The 22,710-nt window shown below is 38.0% G+C and overlaps 1 protein-coding gene across 1 annotated transcript in view; it reads left to right on the forward strand.

The window, feature by feature from the left end:
* Nucleotides 1–2,549: 2,549 nt before the first annotated feature.
* Nucleotides 2,550–22,710, forward strand: part of MYCBP2 (MYC binding protein 2, E3 ubiquitin protein ligase) — a 260,417-nt gene continuing 240,256 nt past the window's right edge. Inside the window, exon 1 of the mRNA XM_008570270.1 lies at nucleotides 2,550–2,852. Coding sequence (XP_008568492.1) covers nucleotides 2,551–2,852 — 302 coding nt within the window. The 5' untranslated portion in view covers nucleotide 2,550. The remainder of the gene's footprint in view (nucleotides 2,853–22,710) is intronic.

Raw genomic sequence — 22,710 nt, forward strand, 5'->3', positions numbered from 1 at the left:
CCTATGGAAAGGTCTACTGTGTTTTGTTTAGTGTGTTACCATGTATGAAAGCCACGTGCCAAGGTAGCCATCCTGGATGGTTTCAGTCCTTTCTCAATCGCATGTAATAGGTATTATTTTGAGCATTATTCAGAAGAGGAAACTTGCCCTAAGACATGCAAGTATTGAGTAGCAGAGTCAGGATTCAAATCCAGGGCTATCTGATTTCAGAGTCTTTTAGCTACCCTGTTGGCTCTTGCAGCAATAACGCGCTCTTGCAGTGCCAACCTGTCAGGCTTTTAACTCCACTCTTCGAATTTAACTGCCTCTACACCAGTGGACGAGGGTACTTCAAAAAGGTCATAGAAAAAAGGAACTAAAAGATAATACAAATCTTTCCACAAACTTTTTGAAGACCCAGGGTCTTGGCTCTCACTCCAGGGTGGAGGTAGGTGTGGGGCTTCCTGCTCAACACTGAGGATTTCTGTGTTGAAGCATTAGGACAAAAGTTTAGCCTAACAAATACTTATTGGATACCTGCTACGGCAAAGTTCAGACTAGGGGCTGAGGAAGACAAAAATAAACAAGAAGCTCCCAAGGAACTTTATAAGATAGTTGAGGAAACGAGACAAGTGCAAAACTTACTTCACAGAACTAATCATAGTACTAAAATACTATAATTCCCCATGTCTGTCCTTTGTTCCTATGCTTTCATTATCCCATTTCTAGCTCTTTTAAAAAGACATCTAAATGACATCCATCTATCATTTAAAGCTCCAGATAAAATGCCCTCCTTTCAGCCCTCTTCCACCTCTAAAGCTAGAATTAATTTACTTTTCCACTCCTTGTTTGTACTTCTCAAACATTAAGTAAGACTTCCTTTAAAAAATTATTTTTTTAAAAAGGCCATTTTAGGAAAAGACAGATATTAGAACTAGTGAGTAGACAAAAGATACTTGTATAGTATTGGAATGATAGGACTTAGAAATGATTTTGTTAGGAGTAACAAATTAAGCAAACTCTTCAAATTGAGAGTCAAAAGGATAAAACTTAATAGGAATCAGGGTACACCGGCACATGTTTCTACAGCATTTACTTAGATGGTGTTATTAGAATAGCTTGGAATAGAGGACTCAGCAAATGTTACATTTTTAAAAAATGATAAAAATGATTAAGATCTTTGGTAAAGCTGACATTTTCAGGTATTACACAGTCTTAGTCACAATTATCGTTTCAGGTCATACTCAAGAATTATCTTCAGGTAAATCTGGGCAGAAAAAGATAAGCCATTAAGTGACCACTGTCAAGAGATAAAAGTGCACCCTTAAGGTGAGTGGGAAGTCAACAGAAGATTATTTAAGAAAAATATTATTGCATTCAGATTTAGCTTTGATGTAAATTTGAGAACAAGAATTTGGGATTGACTGACTTGTTAACAGTAGCCTATCTGTTAACTCCGCTTTCACAGAAAAAATACTGTATTAGATTATTACCTGTCTTTGTGAGCAAAAGAGATATTAAACAGACAAATCCTACTGACAAAAAAATCCAAAGTAAGATCGCCAAAGGGACTTCTCATTCGGATGGCTTTCTCTACCTTGGATTCTGAACTAACCAGCACTATTCACAGTAAATCTTCATGTTGGCAGCACAGACTTGGTGAAAAGGTAGCAAGAGGACTGGCGACGGGCACATTCCCTTTTTTCTTTAAGGTTCTAGTTCTCTCTTTACCTGAAGTCGAACGCTTGTAGCTTACAGCCTCCGCGGGACTTTCTTTACTCTTCCTGAAGCTGCTAGTAAAAACTGGAGAAGTGGATTCCCTTCAGATTCCGCACGACCCGACCGCCACACACCCAAAGCCCGGAGGCGGAGGGAGTGGTGGCGGAGAGGCGGGGGGGAGGAGAGGGGCTCGAGTCACTACTGAGCATGTGTGAGGAGTGGCGCATGCTCAGTGCAGCCGGCAGCTTCCCATTGCGGGTAGCCCAGGCGGTGGCGGCGGCGGCGGCGGCGGCGGCGGTGGTACCGCCTCCTCCTTACACTCCCGGGGTGGCGGGGTTAGATGAGCGGCCCCAGTAGTTGCGAGGGCTGCGCGAGGGGGGGGAGGAGGAGGAGGAGGAGAAGGAGGTCGTTGTCTTTGTAGTCTCCCTTCTGCGGCAGCTAGAGGACGACGCCGGCGCCGTCGTCGTTGGAAAAGGGCCGTGTGTGCGCGCGCGTGTCTGCCCGCCCGGCCCGCGGGGACGAGGCGGCGGCGGCGGTGGTGGCGGCGAGGATGATGATGTGCGCCGCGACTGCCTCCCGCGGCGGCGGCGGCGGCGGCGGTGGTACCGCCTCCTCCTTACACTCCCGGGGTGGCGGGGTTAGATGAGCGGCCCCAGTAGTTGCGAGGGCTGCGCGAGGGGGGGGAGGAGGAGGAGGAGGAGAAGGAGGTCGTTGTCTTTGTAGTCTCCCTTCTGCGGCAGCTAGAGGACGACGCCGGCGCCGTCGTCGTTGGAAAAGGGCCGTGTGTGCGCGCGCGTGTCTGCCCGCCCGGCCCGCGGGGACGAGGCGGCGGCGGCGGTGGTGGCGGCGAGGATGATGATGTGCGCAGCGACTGCCTCCCCCGCCGCCTCCTCCTCGGGGCCCGGCGGGGACGGATTCTTCTCAGCCGCCACCATCTCTTCCTCTGCGGCGCCGGGGGCGCTGTTCATGCCGGTTCCCGAAGGCTCCGTGGCTGCCCCGGGGCTGGGTCTGGTGCTGCCCGCCGCGGACTCTCGGGGTCACTACCAGCTGCTGCTGTCAGGCCGGGCCCTGGCCGACCGCTACCGGAGGATTTATACAGCTGCGCTCAGTGACAGGGACCAGGGGGGCAGCAGCGCTGGACACCCGGCCTCCAGGTGCGTCTCCACAGTGTCCTTCCTTGCGCTGCATGCCGCGTGTGCGCCTGTGTGTGTGTGTGTCTGTCTGTCTGTCTCCGTACGTATTTACTGAGCTTTCAGTCAGCGTTTGATGCTGGCTAGTACCAACACTTTATCCAGATAGAAGGAGGGTGCGGTGGCTGCAGTTTCTGCTCTAACTGTGTGTGTCTGTGTATGTGGGGGTTAGCGAGGATGGGATGGTAGCGTGTGGTACTAGAAGAGGTGATGGTGCTGGTTGGCTATGACACGTGTGTGTATTGTTGAGGAAGGAGGAGGCATGGGCAGAGGTAAGAGGGTAATACACGAAGAGATTTTGCAAGAGTAAGGAGGGAAGTGGTGTTTCCAGTGTCTGCGCAATGTTATTTGCATGTATCTCCCCCTCGCCCCCCGCCCTATGACATTCCTTCTTTCCCTTTCCACCTACCTTAAGAGAAATCTGCCTTTCACTAAAGGAGCAATGCTGTAGGTTAAGGGTAGTGTCATGTTTGTAGGATGAGTTTTAGATAATGAGGCTGTGGTATAGACATGAGGTTTCATTTTAAGAGATTTATAAGTAAGGGATGCAGATGGAGATTTATGTAGATATGAAAGGAGTCTTATAGAGGTCATTAGAGCTGAACTTTGATAACTGGGCCTTTTCGTCGACTAGAAATGTGGTTGCAGCTGCTCTTGTGTTCTGCTGTCCCAGATGTCCCATCGGCCATTTCTCTTCATCTTCTGTTCTATTTCCTCTGTTACCTATAGGCTTTAAAGTAGAAGGGGTTTTGTTGAGAAAAAGGGAAAACTGAAGAACTTCCAACTATGACAGCTGGTATAGTGTTAAACTGTTACCCCTAAAAAATCTGAGTAGCTCCTAGATCTCTTTTAGTTAGGCTGGCCGCGCCTTCAGATTCTTTGATGCCGATGTTAAATCACTTTCATTTTCCTTTTCTTAAAATGTGGGTGCCTTTTTAGCTAAGGGCTCTCCTATTGTTTTCTTTTCCATGCCCTTACATGCTACATACCCTGAAGGATGGTGACTGACTCGTTTCACCAGCTTTGATAGTGGTAATTGAGAGTTGGCTTCATCTTTTTTCCCACAGCTTCTTGCAATACATGGGGAAAGCGTAGTAGGAAAAATATTACTATGCTTGATATAAATCAATTAAAGAGTTTACTGTATTTACTGAATGTGCAGTTTTTTGGGCAATAACCAGATGTCTTTTTTTCCCCCATTATGAAAGAGGCTAGGCTGTAAGTCAGTTTTTTGTAATTTATCAGTATGTATTGTGGCTAATCCTTTGGAAAGTGTTGTAAAGATGGAGCTTTGTTAATACTTTTTCTGGGTAAATCAGTCTTCTCATGTCTGTGATTGTTTACAGGATTGGGCACAAGAGTGGTTTTATCATATGGATATAAATGTGTATAACTACCCTTTGAAATCTGAACTGAAGCCAGAATGGCACAAGAGTACTGATGTTTTTGAAAATAGCACAACACCACATTAGACAGTTTACTCTGATAATTAGGTATAATTTTGATCTGTGAATCTCTAAATTATGGCACTATAAATTATGGGACATCTTTGCAAACCCCTCTCAAAAAATTTAATTTTATTTTGTATGTTGTTTCCAGACTTATGCAATAATTTGTGACTGGTATATTTCTGCTTTGGCTTTCTACTACTATACTAGTGTAATAATATGATTTCTATGTATTTAGAACTGTATTAACAGTTTTAGACAAAAATAATATAGATTAATCATATATGTAAAGTTTGTTAATGATTTTTAGTCCTGTACAAACTATCAATGAAAAGTAATGAAGAATTAGTTCAAGTATTTCAAGAAATACTCGTGGAAACCAGCCTTATATTACACGTTATTGCTGGCTCATGCTTGTTCACAATATTATTGTTTATTACAGTTTGCATTATTTTTTCTGTTTTAATCTGCAACTACTCTTTATTGAGGATCTGATTAAGAATTCAATCACATTTCTTATTAAAGATGATGGTCAAAGTAGAGCTGGGATTTAGGTTTATTACAGTTTGCATTATTTTTTTCTGTTTTAATCTGCAACTACTCTTTATTGAGGATTTGATTAAGAATTCAATCACATTTCTTATTAAAGATGATGGTCAAAGTAGAGCTGGGATTTAGGCTCTGAATGAATGGTATAATTATAGGAACACTAGTTGAATTAGAAGAGATGATGAGATCATTCAGAGAAAGAAAATGGAGCAAAAATAGAGGATGAAACTGTAGTGAACATCAAGTTTAAATGTGTGAGAGAAAGGAGACAGTGAAGAAACTGAGAAAAAGATCGGGATATTGAGACCCATGAGACATTAGCACCTCTGGTCATAGGAAAGTGGGCTGAAAATTTTCAGAAGTGCTGAAGAATAAGCTTCCAGGTGACAGATAACTTTTGAGGAAGCAGTCATAGTAGGGGGATGTGGAAAGGAATGATTGGAAGGTGTTGGTGTAACATGGGGGGTATTCTGGGTTGAAGGAAAGATGTTCAAGTATGGGAAGATAGGTGGGATATTCAAATACAGGAGGGTAAGTGGAGAGCGAGAGTGAAGAAGTGAGAGAGGGGATAATTGATAGGGAGAGGTCAAATGGTGATCTCAGGGACAGGTTTAAGATGACAGGTGGAGAGGTTAGCCATTGAAAAAGGTTGGAGGCTGGTCTTCCTTTAATATGGAAGGGGAGGAGGTAAGTATTTGTAAATATAATGACTGGGACTTCATTGAGGTCAGGAACCATATCCTGTTCATTTGGATAATCTTAGTGTCTAGCACAATTTTTGGCATTCATTCTGTAAATATTGAGTACCTACTGTGTGCCAGGCACTGTTGTAGGAGATGAAGATATAGCAGTGAACTAGATAGACAAGGTCTCTACTGTCTTGGAACTTCCACTTTAGTGGGAGAAATAGACAACTGATAATTTCAGTTAGTGATAAGTAACTACGAAGGAAATAAAACTGATTTCATGTGATAGAGTGATTTGTAGTGGGACTATTTTAGGTAACTTGGTCAGGAAAGGTCTCTTTGGGAGTTGGCATTTAAATTGAAATGTAATGATGAGGAGGAAAATCTAGATATTGTTTTAGGAAATTATAAAGGCCCTGAGGTGGGAACAAGCTTGTGTTCAAGAAACTAAAACGTGGCAAGTGAGTTATCAGTGTCGAATGAATGAATTGCTATAGCTTATGCTTTAGGTGTAGGGTAGAGAAACTGAGGGATTCAAACCTAACGGAGTCAGTGATTCTGATGGCATTCTAACAAAGTGGTTAAGATCTTGGACTCTGAAGTTAGACTGGCTTTAAATCCTGGCTCTGTCATTTGCTAATTGTATAACCTTGAGTACATTATGTTCTTCTATGCCTCAGTTTTCTTATATGTAGAGTGGGGATAATCATAATGTGGATTGTTTTGTAGATTAAATGAATTAAAATATAGAAAGTGTTTGGCACATTAAATGCTATTAAACATTAATGTTTTTGTTTTTTTGCCGAGAGTGAGGGGACTTGAAGAGAAGGCATGGATCATGCTTTACTCTTTTATTTTTGGTCTCAATGACTGTTGAATGTGGGAACAACTTTTTCATTTATTCATTAACTGAATAACTGTTTTTGGATGAATGAGAGTGATCAAAATTGGAACATTCTCTTGGGGAAAGAGGTTGGGCAGGAAATGAATAAAGGAATATTTGATCAGTTCTGAGTGTGAATGGTGGTATAGCCTTGCACTTGGGAAACACCATAGCACGGTGGCTCAATGTTTAGGTCTCTGGAGGCAGAATGTCTTCGTTTAAATTCAGTTCTACCTTTTTCTATCTGTGTTAAGTTGGGCAAGTTAATTAGATATTCTTTGTCTATTTCTTGTAGCCTTATAAGGCTTTAGTACATTGTGCCTGCACATGGTAAGTGCCCATTAAATGTTGGTTGTTTTTATTAAAATCACATTTAAAATTCCAATCAGTGTGGTATTGTAAGCTTTTCTACTCAAAAGAGAAATGGAGAAACTCCTAGTTGAGTTGAGGCAGGGTTAAAGTGTGACTGGAGGTCAAGGAAAAATAGAAATTGAAGGCTTTTGGTGACAATGTTTGACCGTATGGTAAAAAAGGAAAGTGATGCCAGGATGGAACTGATAGACTGGTAGATGAAAGGGTTCAGGGTATCTGGGTTGTGAAGTAGTAGAACAACATTAATGGAAACAATAGAGGACATTGTGACCAGAATGGAGAACTGCTTTTCTTCTGTAAGCTAAACCCACTTAGTTCCTTCAGCTGCTTTATCTCTTTCTTTCTGGAAATCGTATTTGAGTCCATCCTTCAGGTGTGTGGGATTTCAGTTGTAAGAGGTTAAATAGTCAATTAATGCAACAAATGTTTGGGGATTATTCCTTGGCACTAACCATTGGCCCTGTAAAGATTTATGAGAGGCAAATGCTGGACTTGGGTTTATTGTCTATCTGGGGGTGAAAGATACAAAGGCAGATACTTATAAAAGTATTCAGTGAAATGACTAAGAAAGCATAACCTATTATGACAAAGGGATGGCATTCTGGGTGAGCTCAAAAGCATGAGCAGAGGTGAGAAAGCACGTTTATGTGTAGGTAGTGGTAAGAATTCTACCTGAGCTAGAATGCAGGTGTCACGGTAAGAATTCATTCTGGAGATGGAAGCTTTAGCCAGAGGGTAGGGCATCTTGAAGTACAAGGTAAAATTTGGATTTTATTCAGCAGACAGGGATAAAATCCTGACAGTTTTGAGCTATCGTACAAGTGTGTTAGGAAGAGATGTGGGATTGAATCTGTATATGTATATGTATATTTGGATAGGTAGTAATTTTCTTCATATAGCTGTTACATATGTGGAATCCTATGAGGGCACTTTAAAAAGTTTGTGGAAAAATAGAATTAAAAGACAATATGAATCTTTCCGTGAATTTTTTGAAATACCCTCGTATATAATGTATAAACACACGTTAAGGCAAAACTGCTCTGTTGGCATTCTAGTGGGTGGAAATGTGAAATGAATTAGTGTCCCAGCTCAAGAGAAGAGAAAAATCTTGCCTCTGGGCTTAAAAAGAAAATAAAAATGTTAATTTAAAAATACTCTTTGCATTTAAAAATATTTGTTTAAAAAATCAACAGAATAGTCTCGCTTTTTTCTTAAAAACATTGAACATTCAGGTTTTTGAGGGAGAGTTTAGGTTAATTGAGGTTTAATTTACATAAAAAAAATTAACCTTCTTTAAATGTTCATTCGAAGACTCTTGGAACCACCATCACAGTCGAGTATAGAGCATTTCCATCATTTCAAAAAGTTTTTTCAGGCCTTGGTAACCTAGCCCCTAGCCATCACAGGTCAGTTTTATGTCACTAATATTTTACCTTTCCTAGGCTGCTTCTTAAGGGCAGGCCCTGGCCCCGCAGATATTGTTCATCTCTCTCTCTTCTATCCCCGTTATTTCCTGTAAATGGGAAGGGCTTAAGGCAGTTAGGCCTTAAGTCTACATTAGGTTTTGATTAGACATTTTTTAGCAAGAACATTTTGTATATAAAGCTGAGTACTGCATATTGTATCCTGTCCAGAGGTAGTCAGCCTGTCTCACTATTTAATAATGCTAAGTCTGATTACTTGGGTTAAGAGGGTACCCACTACATCTCTCCTGTGTAAATGGATGCTTTTTCCATTTGTAATGAGGAAGTAGTCGCAAGGAAATAACTTAGGAATACTGTGAAAATCTTTTACCTAATAGTTTTAGAATCCTTTGATAATCCTTTGCGTCAGTAACTTCATTAGGGGTTTCAAAATGATGGGTTTTTTAAAATAATTCTGTCATTCTTCTTTAATTTATTAGCTGGTGCTCTTCTACAAAGAAGAATTTTCCCTTATCAACTGGCAATGAACTGTAATTCCTCCTAAGAAAGCAGAATAAATGCTTTATTCTCTCCCCTCATTAACCAAATTGATGTAATAGGCCAGTGGTTGTGTGGTGGGTGCTGTGGTTTGCGATCCAGATCTACCTATTCAGGCACATGTTCCCCTAGCTGTTGAGAATATTGGCAGCTAAAACTGATTGCAGCTGAGTCCCTCGGGACCTGGCCGAGGACTTCCTGTGACTGCATTGCAGTTCAACTCCTTCCTTTGCTGAGTCCTACTTCCTTCACACCCCCTAGTTGTTGACTCAGAGAGCGCACTCCCCAATAAACTTCTCCAATAAATGGAGATGGGCAAATCTCTATTTCAGAGTCTGTTTCCTGGGGAACTTTACCCAAGAGTGCCAGGAGTGGTCTGAGGAAGTAGACTTTAAAATGAGGTTTTGGAGCTAGATTATCTTCTGGCTGGCTGGCAATGAGAATCCCATTCTGGTGGTAGATGGAGCACTGATACTGATAACCCTTGGTGTGTACTGTAGCTGTGCAACTGTTAAAACTTTCACTGGTGGTAAATTGGAATGCAGTTCCTATGGAAGGGAATGACTTGGTGGGTACGCCAAATTAGGCTTTTGAGAGGTTTAAGGAAATTATTAATTATGCGGACAATATAATCAGATGGCTGTTGGTGAGTGACATTGATAGACTGGAGAAAGATGATGAAAGGCTGAAGATAATTGGGGCAAAATGTGAAAGGTGGTTTCTTTAGCAGCATGTAAAGGAACATATCTTCTACAGTAGGAAGAAAGAAGCAGCTGAGGATTAAGCCCAAGACTTAATTTTAAGTGTGGCAGAGCTCCAGGGTGGGTTGGATTCTCAGCAAGTCTGCTATGCCAGTGTCAGTGCTCTAGTTGGGAAGGAATGGGAACCCTGACCTTTAGGATGGGACATCTGAGTTGAAGTACTGAAAACCTTGAATCTGCAAACTCCCCTGAATTCTCTGGGCCTGCCAGAAGTGGCCTACTTTTCCTGGCTAGAGGGTAGTTACTTGAAGATGGTGCAGAAGACTATGCTGCCCCTTCTACCCTGTCTATTCTGCTCTCCTGCTATTACCAAACCAGTAACTAGAGTTAAGTCACAACAAAGCTTACTGAGAAGTGCTGGGAGGATTGCACCTACACACGTGTATGGACGCATGTGTATGCACACATGTATATGGACGAGTGTGCACATACACACGTAGTGGTTCTCAAACTGTGTGTCAAGGCACTCCAGAGTACCACAGCAGACACACAGGAATACAATGAAATATTTTCAAATTTCAAAGGAACACAGCAACATCTGTCACAAACTGCTAGCTTAAAGTAGTTCACAGTTTTGACATAAGATAATGTTACATTCCTTTTGATGATGTCATATCTTTGTAAAGTTGGATAAAGTTGGATTTTTGTAGTTGCTGTGATACACATCAAGCACTGCACAAAAATCAATGTGGAACAGGAAAGGAGGATGGCATGTTCAATTTGATTCCAAGTTTGAGACTTTGTGCAGTTCCTAACAGGTGCATATGTTCTGTTATTGAATAATTGTGGTCATTTGAGAATAAAACAAAAAATATTTTTTCTTTTAAGTTATGCGTATTATTTTCTCAAATGGCTACTAAACTGTTAGGACATAAATTTTTTATTACTTATTTGGATCTAACTGTTTAGTAAACAGACTGGATTTGATATATATTCTGGGTATGAGTTACCTAAGCTGCTGACTTGATAGTCTTTTGGTGGCACAACCAGTGGTGATACTGCAAGGATGGGGTATCCTTCTCCAGTGTTCCCAGTATGAAGAACACATGGAAGTAAGAGTGGCTCCACTTAGCATCACTCTCAGTGATCCACTGGGGAATTTATGCTTCCCATTTCTGTAGCCCTTAGCGCTATGGGTTAAAAGATCCTGGTTCTTAGAAAGGAAGCGTTTCCAATAGAAGATACTGTAAGGATCTTGTTATACATTAAGCTACAGCTGCCACTGGGACTTGGGGCTCCTTTTCCAAGAACAGGGCTAATGTGTCTGTTCATCTGGAGGAGGTAAGGTTCTATTACACAATGGAGCATGGAGGTTTGGCATGTTAGTGACCTACTGGGTGCCTCTTGGTACTTCCTTGTCCAGTGTTGATGGTAAATGGGCATGAGAAAGGCCTTGTGACCACCCCAGGAGGTCAGCCACCTGGACAAGCAGAAATGCTAGCCAAAAATGAGGGAATCTACAATGGCTAGTTGAGAAGAGGTTGTCAGTATCAGTTTTGGCTTTGAAACCATTTGCACAGTGGCAGGGGCTGTAGTTTGTCTCACTTTCCTTTCTCTGAAAAGTTTCTTTAGGTAATGACACTAACCAGAATTCTGGAGGAGCTTTTCCCAGAACTTACTTGAAGGAAGTAAATCCTAATAGTGCAGTAGGTGGACGATAGTGTATGTTGTGGTGTGGAAACCAGATGCCCTGTCCAACTGCTGAGGGCCTTTGTTGGCTGAAGACTCTCACCTGAGTTCCTCTTTGAGCATTGCCTTTGGCTGCAGAAAGCCTTGGAGACAGCCACATGGAAGTGTTTTATGGTTTTTAGTGCTACTATAACTTGTTTTTCCCTATTTTTCAGTTGTTTCATACTAATATATAATAATATAGTTGCTTTTGTATATTAACCTTCTATCTGTGACCTCGCTAAACTTGTTTATTAATTTTAATAATTTTTTATAAATAATCATATTTTTCTTTCTGATCTCTAGCCCCTTCTACCCCCCACCCCTTGGTACCTTCTTTATTCCAATAGAAAAGCTGCATTCTTCCTTGTTCCTACTCTGAGGGTGAAACAATTACAAATTAGTTTTTTCGTCTTTAATCATTGAGTATGATGTTAGCTGTAGGTATTTTGATGGCTTTTATCAATTTAAGCAAGTTCTCTCCCATTCCTATTTTGCCGATAATTTTTACCATAAATATGTATCAAATTTTCTCAAATGCTTTTTCTGCACCTATTGAAATGATCATACATTAAGAGAATAAAAGGAAAATTGAATTATATTAATTTTTGAATGTTAAATTAGTCTTTCATTCTTGGGGTGAAACCTTCTTATATGGGATGTGTTGTTAAATTTGACTTGCTAATATTTTGTTAAGAATTTTTGGGTTTATATTGATGAGGAATTTTAGTCTGTAATCTTTTTTTTTTTGGTAATGTCTTTTTCAGGTTTTAGTATTACAGTTACCCTTGTGTCATAAAATGAGTTGGGTAGTAATTGTATCTCCTGTATTTTTAAAAAGTTTGCATAAGATTGGTGTGATTTCTTCTTGAAGGTTTGATAGAATTCCAGTACCATCTGGTCCTGGAATTTTCTTTTGGGGAAATTTTTGACAAATTTAATTTCTTTAATAGGTATGGAGATATTTAGGTTTTTTGTTATTTCTTATGTCAATTTTGGTAATGTAATGGAAAAACAAAACACACACAAACTGTTTTTCCTGTACTCTTATTCAGCAACAGTCATTAACATAGAAGACAGACTTCTGTGATCAAATGTGTGGGGATTTCTCCCTGCTGGCAAGGAGCATTCTTTAGTGGACACCAGTGGGGTTTCCCCCAATTCAATTCTGAAAACTGTCTACCTGGAGAGAACGTCAGATCCCACAGGTTGAGGGCTTAGTACTCAAGACTGCCCCCCACTTCAGATGCCAGTTGCAAGTACAGACCTCTGGAACTTCTGACCAACCAGCTATAAATCAGGGTTCCCACAACCACCTCCCATGGTTTGATTAGTTTATTTGAGTGGCTCACGGAACTCAGGGAGACACGTACTTAACATTTGCCAGTTTATTATAAAGGATATTACAAAGGATACAGATGAAGAGATGCACAGGGCGAGGTGAGGGGGAAGAGGCCTGGAGCTTCCATGCCCTCCCTGGGCGTGCCACCCTCCGGGTACCTCCACGTGTTCAGCTATCTGGAAGCTCTCCGAACCCAGGTCTCTTGGGTTTTTACGGAGGTTTCATTACATAGGCATGATTGATTACATCACTGGCCACTGTTGATCATCTTAACTTTCAGCTCCTTTCCTCTCCCTGGAGGTTGAGGGGTGAGAATAAAAGTCCTACTTTGGTCTTTCCTGTGATCAGCCTCAATCTTGAAGCTACATAGGGGCTGCCAGCTATCATTAGCATATAAGATTTTTATCACTTTGGAGAGTCTAAGGATTTTAATTGTATGTCAGGAGACAAGGATGAAGACCAAGTATATATATAGGTAACTTGTATTTTTTTGGAGAAATATGACCATTTCATCTAAATTGTTGAAGTTTTTGGCATAAAGTTGTTCATAGCATTCTTTTATTATCCTTTAATGTCTGTAGGATCTGTGGTAAAAATTCCTTTTTTTTCTAAAAGAGTTAATTTTTTTAGAGCAGTTTTAAGTTCATAGCAAAATTGAAAGAAAGGTACAGAGATTTCCTATATACCTTCTGTCTCCACACATGCACAGCCTCCCCCATTATCAACATCCCCCACGGATTTGTTACAATTGATGAACCTACATTGACACATCATACTCATTCAAAGTCCATAGTTTATATTAGGGTTCATTTTTGCTGTTGTACATTCTGTGGATTTGGACAAATGTATAATGACATATATCCATCATTATAGTATCATACAGAGTATTTTTACTACACTAAAAATCATCTGTGCTCTACCTGTTCATTCCCAACCCCTGCCCCTCTGCCGTAGGCAAAGATTGGTCTCTTTTCTCTTTCCATAGGTTTGTCTTTTCCATACTGTCATATAGTTGGATTCATACAGTATGTAGCCTTTTCAGATTGGCTTCTTTCACTTAGTAATATGTATTTAAAGTTCCTTCTTATCTTTTGTGGCTTGATAGTTCATTTCTTTTTAGTGTTGAATAATATCCCATTGTCTGGACGTTCTACAGTTTATTTATCTATTCACCTACTGAAGGACATGTTGGTTGCTTCCACATTTTGGCAGTTATGAATAAAGCTGCAGTAAACATCTTTGTGCAGGTTTTTATGTGGACGTAGTTTACAGTTCAATTGGGTAAATACCAAGAAGCATGGTTGCTGGATCATACAGCAAGAGTATGTTTAACTTTGTAGGAACCTGCCAAACTGTCTTCCATAATGACTGTACATTTTGCATTTCCACCAGCAGCAAATGAGAGTTCCTGTTGCTCCACATCCTCACCAGCATTTGATGTTGTCAGTGTTCTGGATTTTGGCCATTGTGATCCATGTGTAGTGGTATCTCATTGTTGTTTTAGTTTGCATTTTCCTGATGAAATATGATATGGAGTATCTTTTTATATGTTTCCTTGCCTTCAGTGTATCTTTGATGAGGCATCTGTTAATGTTTTTAGCCCATTGTTAAATTGGGTTGTTTGTTTTCTTATTATTGAGTTTTAAGAGTTCTTGGTGTACTTTAGATAATAGTTCTGATAAGAGTTCTGGTGTTTGCAGTTATTTTCTTTCAATCAGTGTCTTGTCTTCTCATTCTCTTGGCATTGTCTTTTGTGAGCCTAAGTTTTATATTTTAATGAAGTTCAGCTTATCAATAATTTCTTTAATGGATTGTGTTGTATCTAAAAAGTCATTGCCATATCAAAGGTCATCTAGGTTTTCTCCTGTGTTATCTTCTAGGAGTTTCATAGTTTTGTTTTTTACATGTAAAAACTGTTTTCCATTTTGAGTTAATTTTTGTGAAGGGTGTAAGGTCTGTATCTAGATTCATTTGTTTGCATGTTGTCTCAGCACCATTTGTTGAAACAAACAAACAAAAAAAGGCTGTTTTTCTTCCATTGTATTCCCTTTGCTGCTTCGTCAAATATCAGTTGACTGGATTTATGTGGTCTATTTCTGGGTTTTGTATTCTTTTCCATTGATTGATTAGTCTCTTCTTTTGCCAATTACATGGTCTTAATTACTGTAGCTTTACTCTTGAAGGTGAGTAGTGTCAGTCCTTCAACTTTTTTTTTCTCCTTCAGTATTGTGTTGACTATTCTAGGTCTTTTGCCTCTGCATATAAATTGTAGAATCAGTTTTCCATCATCCATAAAATAACTCGCTGAGATTTTTATTGGGATTGTATAGATCAAGCTAGGAATGACTGACATCTTGACAGTATTGAGTCTTACGATCCATGAACATGGACTATTTCTCCATTTACTTAATTCTTTGATTTCATTCATCAGAGTTTTGTACTTTTCTTCATATAGATCTTGTACATATTTTGATAGATTTATACCTAAATCTAATCATTTTGGGGAGTGGTAATATAAATGGTATTTTTTTTTTATAATCTCAAATTATACTTGTTCATTGCTAGTATTGGTTTTTGTATATTAAATTGTATATTTTATATATTAAACTGAATGACCTTTATATTTTAACCTTGTATCATTCAACCTTGCTTTAATCTCTTTTTAGTTCCAGGAGTCTTTTTGTTGATTCTTTTGGATTTTTTTATTTTTTATTTTTTATGGCATCTGGTTGGTCCAGGGATCACACCCTAGACCTTTGTCTTTCAGATTTTCTACATAGATGATCATGTCATCTACAGACAGACAGTTTATTTCTTCCTTTCCAATCTGTATACATTTTATCTTCTCTTTTTGTTTTATTGTGTTAACTTAGACTTTCAGTATGATGTTGATAAGGTGTGGTGAGAGGGGACATCCTTGCCTTGTTCCTGATCCTTGCCTTGTTTTCTTAGTGAGAAAGCTTCTAGTTTCTCACCATTAAGTATGAAGTTAATATCATACTTAGTGATATTTAAAGTAAGGTTTTTGTAGATATTCTTTATCAAGTTGAGGCAGTTTTTCTCAATTCCTAGTTTGCTGAGTTTTTTTTCTTTTTTTAAAATCATGAATGGGTGTCAGATTTTGTCAAATGCTTTTTCTGCATCTATTGATATGATTGTGTGATTTTTCTTTTTTTTAGCCTATTGATGTGATGGGTTACATTAGTTGATCTTCAAATGTAGAAATAGCCTTCCATACCTGGAATAAATCTCACTTCATTGCGGTGTATGATTTTTTTTATACATTGTTGGATTTATTTTGATAATATTTGTTGAGGATTTTTTGCATCTTTATTCATGAGAGATACTGGCTTGTAGTTTTCTTATCTTACAATGTCTTTGTCTGGTTTTGGTATTAGGATAAAGCTGGCCTCATAGAATGAGTTAGCAAGTATTTCATCTACTTCTATCCTCTGACAGAGATTATAGAGAATTGGTATAATTTCTTCCTTAAAAAGAATTTAATTTAATTTTGATAGAATTCACCAGCAAACTTTCTGGGTTTTCTGGTTTTGGAGGTTATTCATGATTCATTCAATTTCTTTAATACGTATGGGCCAATTCAGATTGTCTATTTGTTCTTGTGTGAGTTTAGCAGATTGTGTCTTTCAAGGAATTGGTCTACTTCATCTGGGTTATCAAATTTGTGTACATAGAGTTGTTTATAGTATTTTTTTTATTATCCTTTTAATGTTCATGGAGTCTTTAGTGATGTCCCCTCTTTCATTTCTGATATCTCTTTTTGATTCTTCATATTGGGTTTTTTTCTTTTTTAATTGATCATTCTAGTTAGCGGTTTGTCAATTTTGTTTGTAAGTTCAAAAAACCAACTTTTGGCCTTGTTAATTTTCTCTGTTTTCTATTTTTTTTTGACTTTAATCATTATAATTTACTGTTGGCCCTCTGTATCAATGGGTTCTGCATTTGAATTTAACCAACCACGAATTGGAAATATTAAAAAAAATTTGCATCTTTACTTAACATGTACAGACTTTTTCTTCTTGTCATTATTTTCTAAACAATACTGTATAAGAACTATTTACATAGCATTTACATTGTATTAGGTACAATAAGTAATCTAGAGATGAGTTAAAGTATACGGGAGGTATGCATAGGTTATATGCAAATAATATAACATATTATATCAGGGACTTGAGCATACATGGATTTTGGTATCTGTGGGAGGTCCTGGAACCAATCCCCCATGGATCCCAAGGGAAGGCTGTACTTCTTTCTACTTATTTTTAGTTTACTTTGCTTTTTTTTCCTAGTTTATTTTTTTTGGCAGCTGGCCATTTTTTTCCTAGTTTCTTCTAGGTGGAATCTTAGGTCATTGATTTTAGATTTTTCTTTTCTTTTAATGTAAGTATTTAAAGCTATGCATTTCATCTAAGCACTGGTTTAGTTGTATCTTCAATTTCTGATTGCTGTATATTTGTTATTTTGTTCAAAATATTTTCTAATTTCCTTTTCTGTTTTTATCTTTGACCCATGCATTATTTAGAATTATTTTATTTAACATTCAGATAGTTGGTGTTTTCATGTATATATTATTATTACTTTCTAATTGCACACTTTGTATGATTTTGATCTTTTAACATTTGTTAAGATATTGCCCAGGATATGTTCTTTCTTGGTGATCATACCATGTGCACTTCAAAAGAATGTGTGCTGCCATTTTTGGATGTAGAGTTCTATAAATGTCAATTAGTGAAAGTTGGATGATAGTGTTGTTTGGATACTTTATGTCTGTATTTATTTTTTGTCTAGTTTTATCATTTGCTAATAGAGGGATGTTAAAAATATTCCATTCTGGGCCGAGCCCTTGGCGTTCCCGGGAGAGTGTGGCGCTGGGAGCGCAGGAGCACTCCCGCCGCAGGTTTGGATCCTATATAGGGATGGCTGGTGCGCTAACTGGCTGAGCGCAGTGCGGCCGGTCTCAAAAAGGACAAAAAAAAAAAAAAAAAAAAAAAATATACATGTGAGAAACACATCAAAACATGAGTGAATATGGTGACATAGTCACTGCAATGCACCCAGATCAAGAAACTGAGGTTTACTTTAAAAACTTGCCCTGAACATACATGGAAATAGGGAATTTCACAAGTAAGACTTAGAATGGGTATCACTAAAACTAAAGATGAGAATACGCTCTCTGAGTGTTGTAATTGGGACTCATTATGCTGAACTTAAATCTGCACTGAAGACAAATAAAAATCTTCAGGGGCGACAGTACCAACCTTGGTGTTCAAGTAAAAACTTTCCATGATACATGTAATCATTTTGTCAATTTTTGCTTTATGTACTTTGAGGCTCTGCTATTAGATACATATATATTTATAGTTGTTTAAAATTCCTGATGTTTTATAATTATTATTTCATTGTGACACATCTCTCTTTATCTCCAATAATACTCTTTGTGTTGCAACACAGCCTCTCCAGACTTCTTATGCTTACTGTTGGCATGTTAAGTTTTGTCCTACCTATTTACTTTTGACCTAAATGTATTTTTAAATTTAAAGTTTCTTTCCTGTGGGCAGCATGTATAGGATATTGCCTTTTAAAAAATTCACTCTCTCAATCTTTGCCTTTTAATTGGAGTGTAGGTTACTAATACTTAATGTAATTAATTATTGATATGATTGGCTTTAGGTCTACCATTTTGTTGTCTTCTGTTTTCCCATTTCTTTTTTGTTCTTCTTTTTCTGCTTTCTTTTGGATTATTTTTTAGTATTCCATTTTAGTTTATCTATTAGCCTTTCTGGCTAATAACTCTTTCTACAAATGTTATTATTTTTTATGCCCTAGGGATTACACTATGCATACATAACGTTTCATGGACTACTTTGGGTTATTATTATTACTGCTTGCATTAAAACAGAACAAACATTGCCACCATACAGATCCTTTTATTCCGCCTCCCCCACTGACCTTTGTTATAGTTGTCATATATATATATATATATATATATATTACGGCTACATACTTTGAAAACCTAACCATAGAATATTATAATTTTTGCTGTCAATAATCATACATATTTTAAAGAACTTAAAGGAATAATGTAACATTTTATGTTTACCTATGTATTTATTATTTCTGTTGCTCTTCCTTCATACCTGAAGATTCAGCATTTCCTTTTGGCCTAATGCTTACTTAAGCATTTCTTGTAGAGCAGTCTGCTGGGGATAACTCTCTTTGTTTTTCTTTATCTGAGAATGTTTTTATTTTGCTTTTATTCTTAAAGGATATTTTAGGTGGACATGCAATTCTGAATAGACTTGATTCCTTTCAGCATTTTTATGATGCTGTTCCACTGCCTTTTCACTTCTATGATATCTGATGAGAAATCTTTGGTAATTTGAATCTTATTCCTCTCTATGTAGTATGTCATTTTTCTCTAGCCACTTTCAAGCATTTTTTTCTTTGTTTTTGGTTTTTTAGCAGTTTAATTCAATATGTCTAGTCATTGTTTTCTTTGAGTTGATCCTCTTTGGAGAATGCTGAGCTTCTTGAATCTGTAAATTTGTGTCTTTTGCCAAATGTAGGATGTTTTCTGCTATTGTTTCTTAAAACATTCTGTGCTAATTTCTTTCTTCTTACCTTGCAAGATTCCAATGACAACCATGTTAAAATGCTTGAGATTATCCCACAGGTCTCTGACTGGTTTTCTGTTTGCCAATCTTTTTTCTCTTTGTTCTTCAAATTGGATAATTTTTATTGGTCTGTTTTCAAGTTCTCAGATTTTTTTCTGTCATCTCCATTTTTTTTTTTTATTGAGCCCATTCAGTGAATTTCTTATTTACATTATTGTATTGTTTAATTTTAAAATTTACATGTGATTCTTTTTTAAAAAATAATTTCTCTTTCTCTGCTGAGAACTTCTTTCAATTCAATTCAATTGTCTTTGTCTTTACTTGATGGAGCATGTTTATAGTAGTTGCTTTAACGTCATTGTTAGATAATTACAACATCTGGATCATCTCAGATGATCTTTTGATTGTCTCTTCCCTTGAAATCGATAACATTTTTTAACTTTTTGCATTGTGAGAATTTTGTATGGTATCTTGGACATTATGAATGTTGCTATGTTTTGTGAACTCTTGGGCTTATTGTAATTCTCTGGAAAATGTTGATTTTTTTGTTACTGTTGTTTCTTTTAGCATACTATGAACCCATTTAGGTTCAGACAGCAAATTTTGTCTTTCCTTCTCTGGGTGGTGGTTCAAATCTCAGTTCAATTCTTAGGACCTTTGCTACGCTGTTGTGGATTTCTCATACTTGTGTAGTTTCAGAGTCAGCCCAGACTTGTGGGGGTTTATAGACAGGATAAGGGATCCTTTTCTGTATCTTTCTACTTTTCAGGATTTCCTCTACATTCTCCAATGTGCAGGAACCCCTTTTCCAATTTCTCTGGCCAGAAAGAGGGTTTCTTTTGGAATTTTAACTTCTGGGTTGTCGCCCTATAGTACGGTGGTTGCTTTTTGGCCTGCGGGCAAAGCTATTAGAGAAATGAGAAAAAGTAACCAAGCTGGAAAACTCACTTTTCTGTGGGCCACTTTTCCACATTTTGACTCCCCTCCACAATCTGCTTTTCAAAACAGTGGGGAAGATAGGCCATATTTTGGTTTATTCCACCATACTGGAACCAAAACTCTTCTTTTATGGCACCTTTTAAGATTTTTCTCTGTACCTTTGATTTTTAGTAATTTGACTATACTGTACCTAAATATGTTTTTGTGTATATGTGTTTATCCTGCCTGGTGTCTTAGATCTGTATAATATTATTATTTAATTTGGCAAGTATTGGCCTTTGTTTTCTCAAACATTATTTCAGACCCAATCTTTCTTTTATTTCCTTCTGGGAATCCAATTATATACATATGATACTGTTTGGTGTCATATGTGTATATGACCATATGTATATGACATATTTGTATATGACATGTGTATGTATAGGGCATATGCATGTATATGTCATATATATGTATATGACATGTGTATACCACCAAATGGTAAGTACTTCAGACTTTGTGGACCATACAGTCTCTGTCACAACTATTCGACTCTGTTCTTTTAGCTAGAAAGCAAACATAAAGTGTAAATAGATGAGCATGGCTATGTTCCAATATAACTTTATTTATAAAAATAGATGGTAGGCTAGTTTTTGCAGTTTGTTGACCCTTGAGGTAGATGGCAATAGTTGCTGGAACTACATTGTGAATTCAGGGGTAAAATAAAAGTGCAAAACCCAAATATTGTCAGTAATTAAAATGTGGGGAACTGGATGAAGGAGAATAGAGAGGTAGGAGATGAGACTAGAAAAATATGTTAGGAGCAGATTATTATGTTCAGCATATTGCTTTTTTGAGAACAGTGTGCAACCATCATAGGTGTTTAGGCAACGTAGTGATAAACTTTCAATTTGTGAAGATATCTCAAGTAGCACTGTAGAGGATAAATGAAAAGGAGCAGATTTCCAAAGCAGGGCTACCTTTAAGGAAGCAATCGCAGTAGTTCTAAGTGGAAAAGAACTCTCAGAAAAGGCAATGCGAATAGATGGAGTAGAACGGATATGAGATACATTTTGGTGTTAGAGGGATGAAGAGGGAATGACGAGTTTAGCAGTTGACTGGATCTCAAGTATAGAAATAATAATGCCTTTCATCAGACAGGAAGGGAGGAGGAGCTAATTTAATAATACGTGTTTGGTATTTTTCTCTCTAAATTTTCTTCTGTGGTTATCTCTCTCTTGTGATTTCAAATATTACATAATTCCATTTGGCTTTCTGATCTGTGGGTTATAGGTAAAACCTGTCCCCTTAAAATCTAGACTGTGTTTTGAAAAGTATGTTGCTAGGATTCTCTCAATCCTGTCTTGGATACATTATGTTCAGTATATTCAAAGGCTGCTTGTGAATGTACTGTCACTTACAAATTGCCTCTTTTCCTGTAGGTCAGTTAAACAGAAGTCTAAGACGAGATCTTGAAGTTAGCATTAAGAGATCATAATGGACTAATACCCATTCACTTCCCCATCTCCTTTTTCCAGAAGGCAGGAAGAAGTCACACTTCAGTTGGAAAGTGAGGTTAGATGGAGAAGGAAGTAGAGTATTTAGAAGTTAATGTTTAAAAGGAAAGAAAGAAGTGGTAGCCTGAGGAAGGAGACAAAGAAGTAATTTATCTTTTGGGTAAGAGACACCATAGCAGATGTTCTTAGTGTCCTAGCTATATCGCTTTGGCATTCATCTCCATGCTGTCTACTGCAAACGTCTGTGATTTTCTTCCTGAAAAGAAACATGCATGGTTTGTGTGCAGAGCAAGGCAGAAATGCTGGAGAGTTAATGCCTTCAGAAAAACTTTCAACCAGTGATGGATGGGGTGTTGGTAAATAAATACCTTTTCTCACCTATAGTTGAGCTAACTCTGAGCTATGTTCTACGTCATCTGCCAGAGTTCTCTAGTAGGATCAAGCTCTTCTTGCCCATCAGGGTAACTGGCTTAATAATCACCTTTTCTTAATTCCTTCTCTTGCCTATTTCACTTCTGATTTCCCTGACTAATGTTTTTTGGGGGATCACCTTTCAAAACAACTACTGCACTTGAATCCTTGAATCATGGTCTGCTTTTGGGGAAACCCAAACTGAGATAGACACTTTACTATGGAAATAATAATAAATAAAATTTGTTTAGCACTTACTAAATACCATATGCAACTCTAAGTACCTTATCCAGTGGTAGAGGTACTGTTTACATCCTGCTTTACAGATGAGAGAACTGAGGACAGATTGAATAACTTTCCCAAGATCACAGAGCTAGTGAATAACAAGAGCCTGCATTTGAACCGAGGTCATTTTTCTAAATTCTGTACTCTTAACCTGGTAGGCTGAAGGAGAAGGACAGGAATAGTGAAAATAATAAGAGAATGGGGATAATTAATAGAGTAAGGCCCTGGTAGAGATCATTTCAAGATAGGTGGAAGGAATGTAAAGGGGGTACATTCCTAATGGTGTCCCCATTTTATCAGGTAAGTAGAGGGTTAGATATCTGCTATGAGTTAATGAGTAGAGGTGGGATTTTTTTTTTTTTTTTTTTTTTTTTTTTTTTTTTTTT

This window comes from Galeopterus variegatus, unplaced genomic scaffold, assembly GCF_000696425.1.
Source record: "Galeopterus variegatus unplaced genomic scaffold, G_variegatus-3.0.2 Scaffold587, whole genome shotgun sequence".
Classification (NCBI taxonomy): Eukaryota; Metazoa; Chordata; class Mammalia; order Dermoptera; family Cynocephalidae; genus Galeopterus; species Galeopterus variegatus.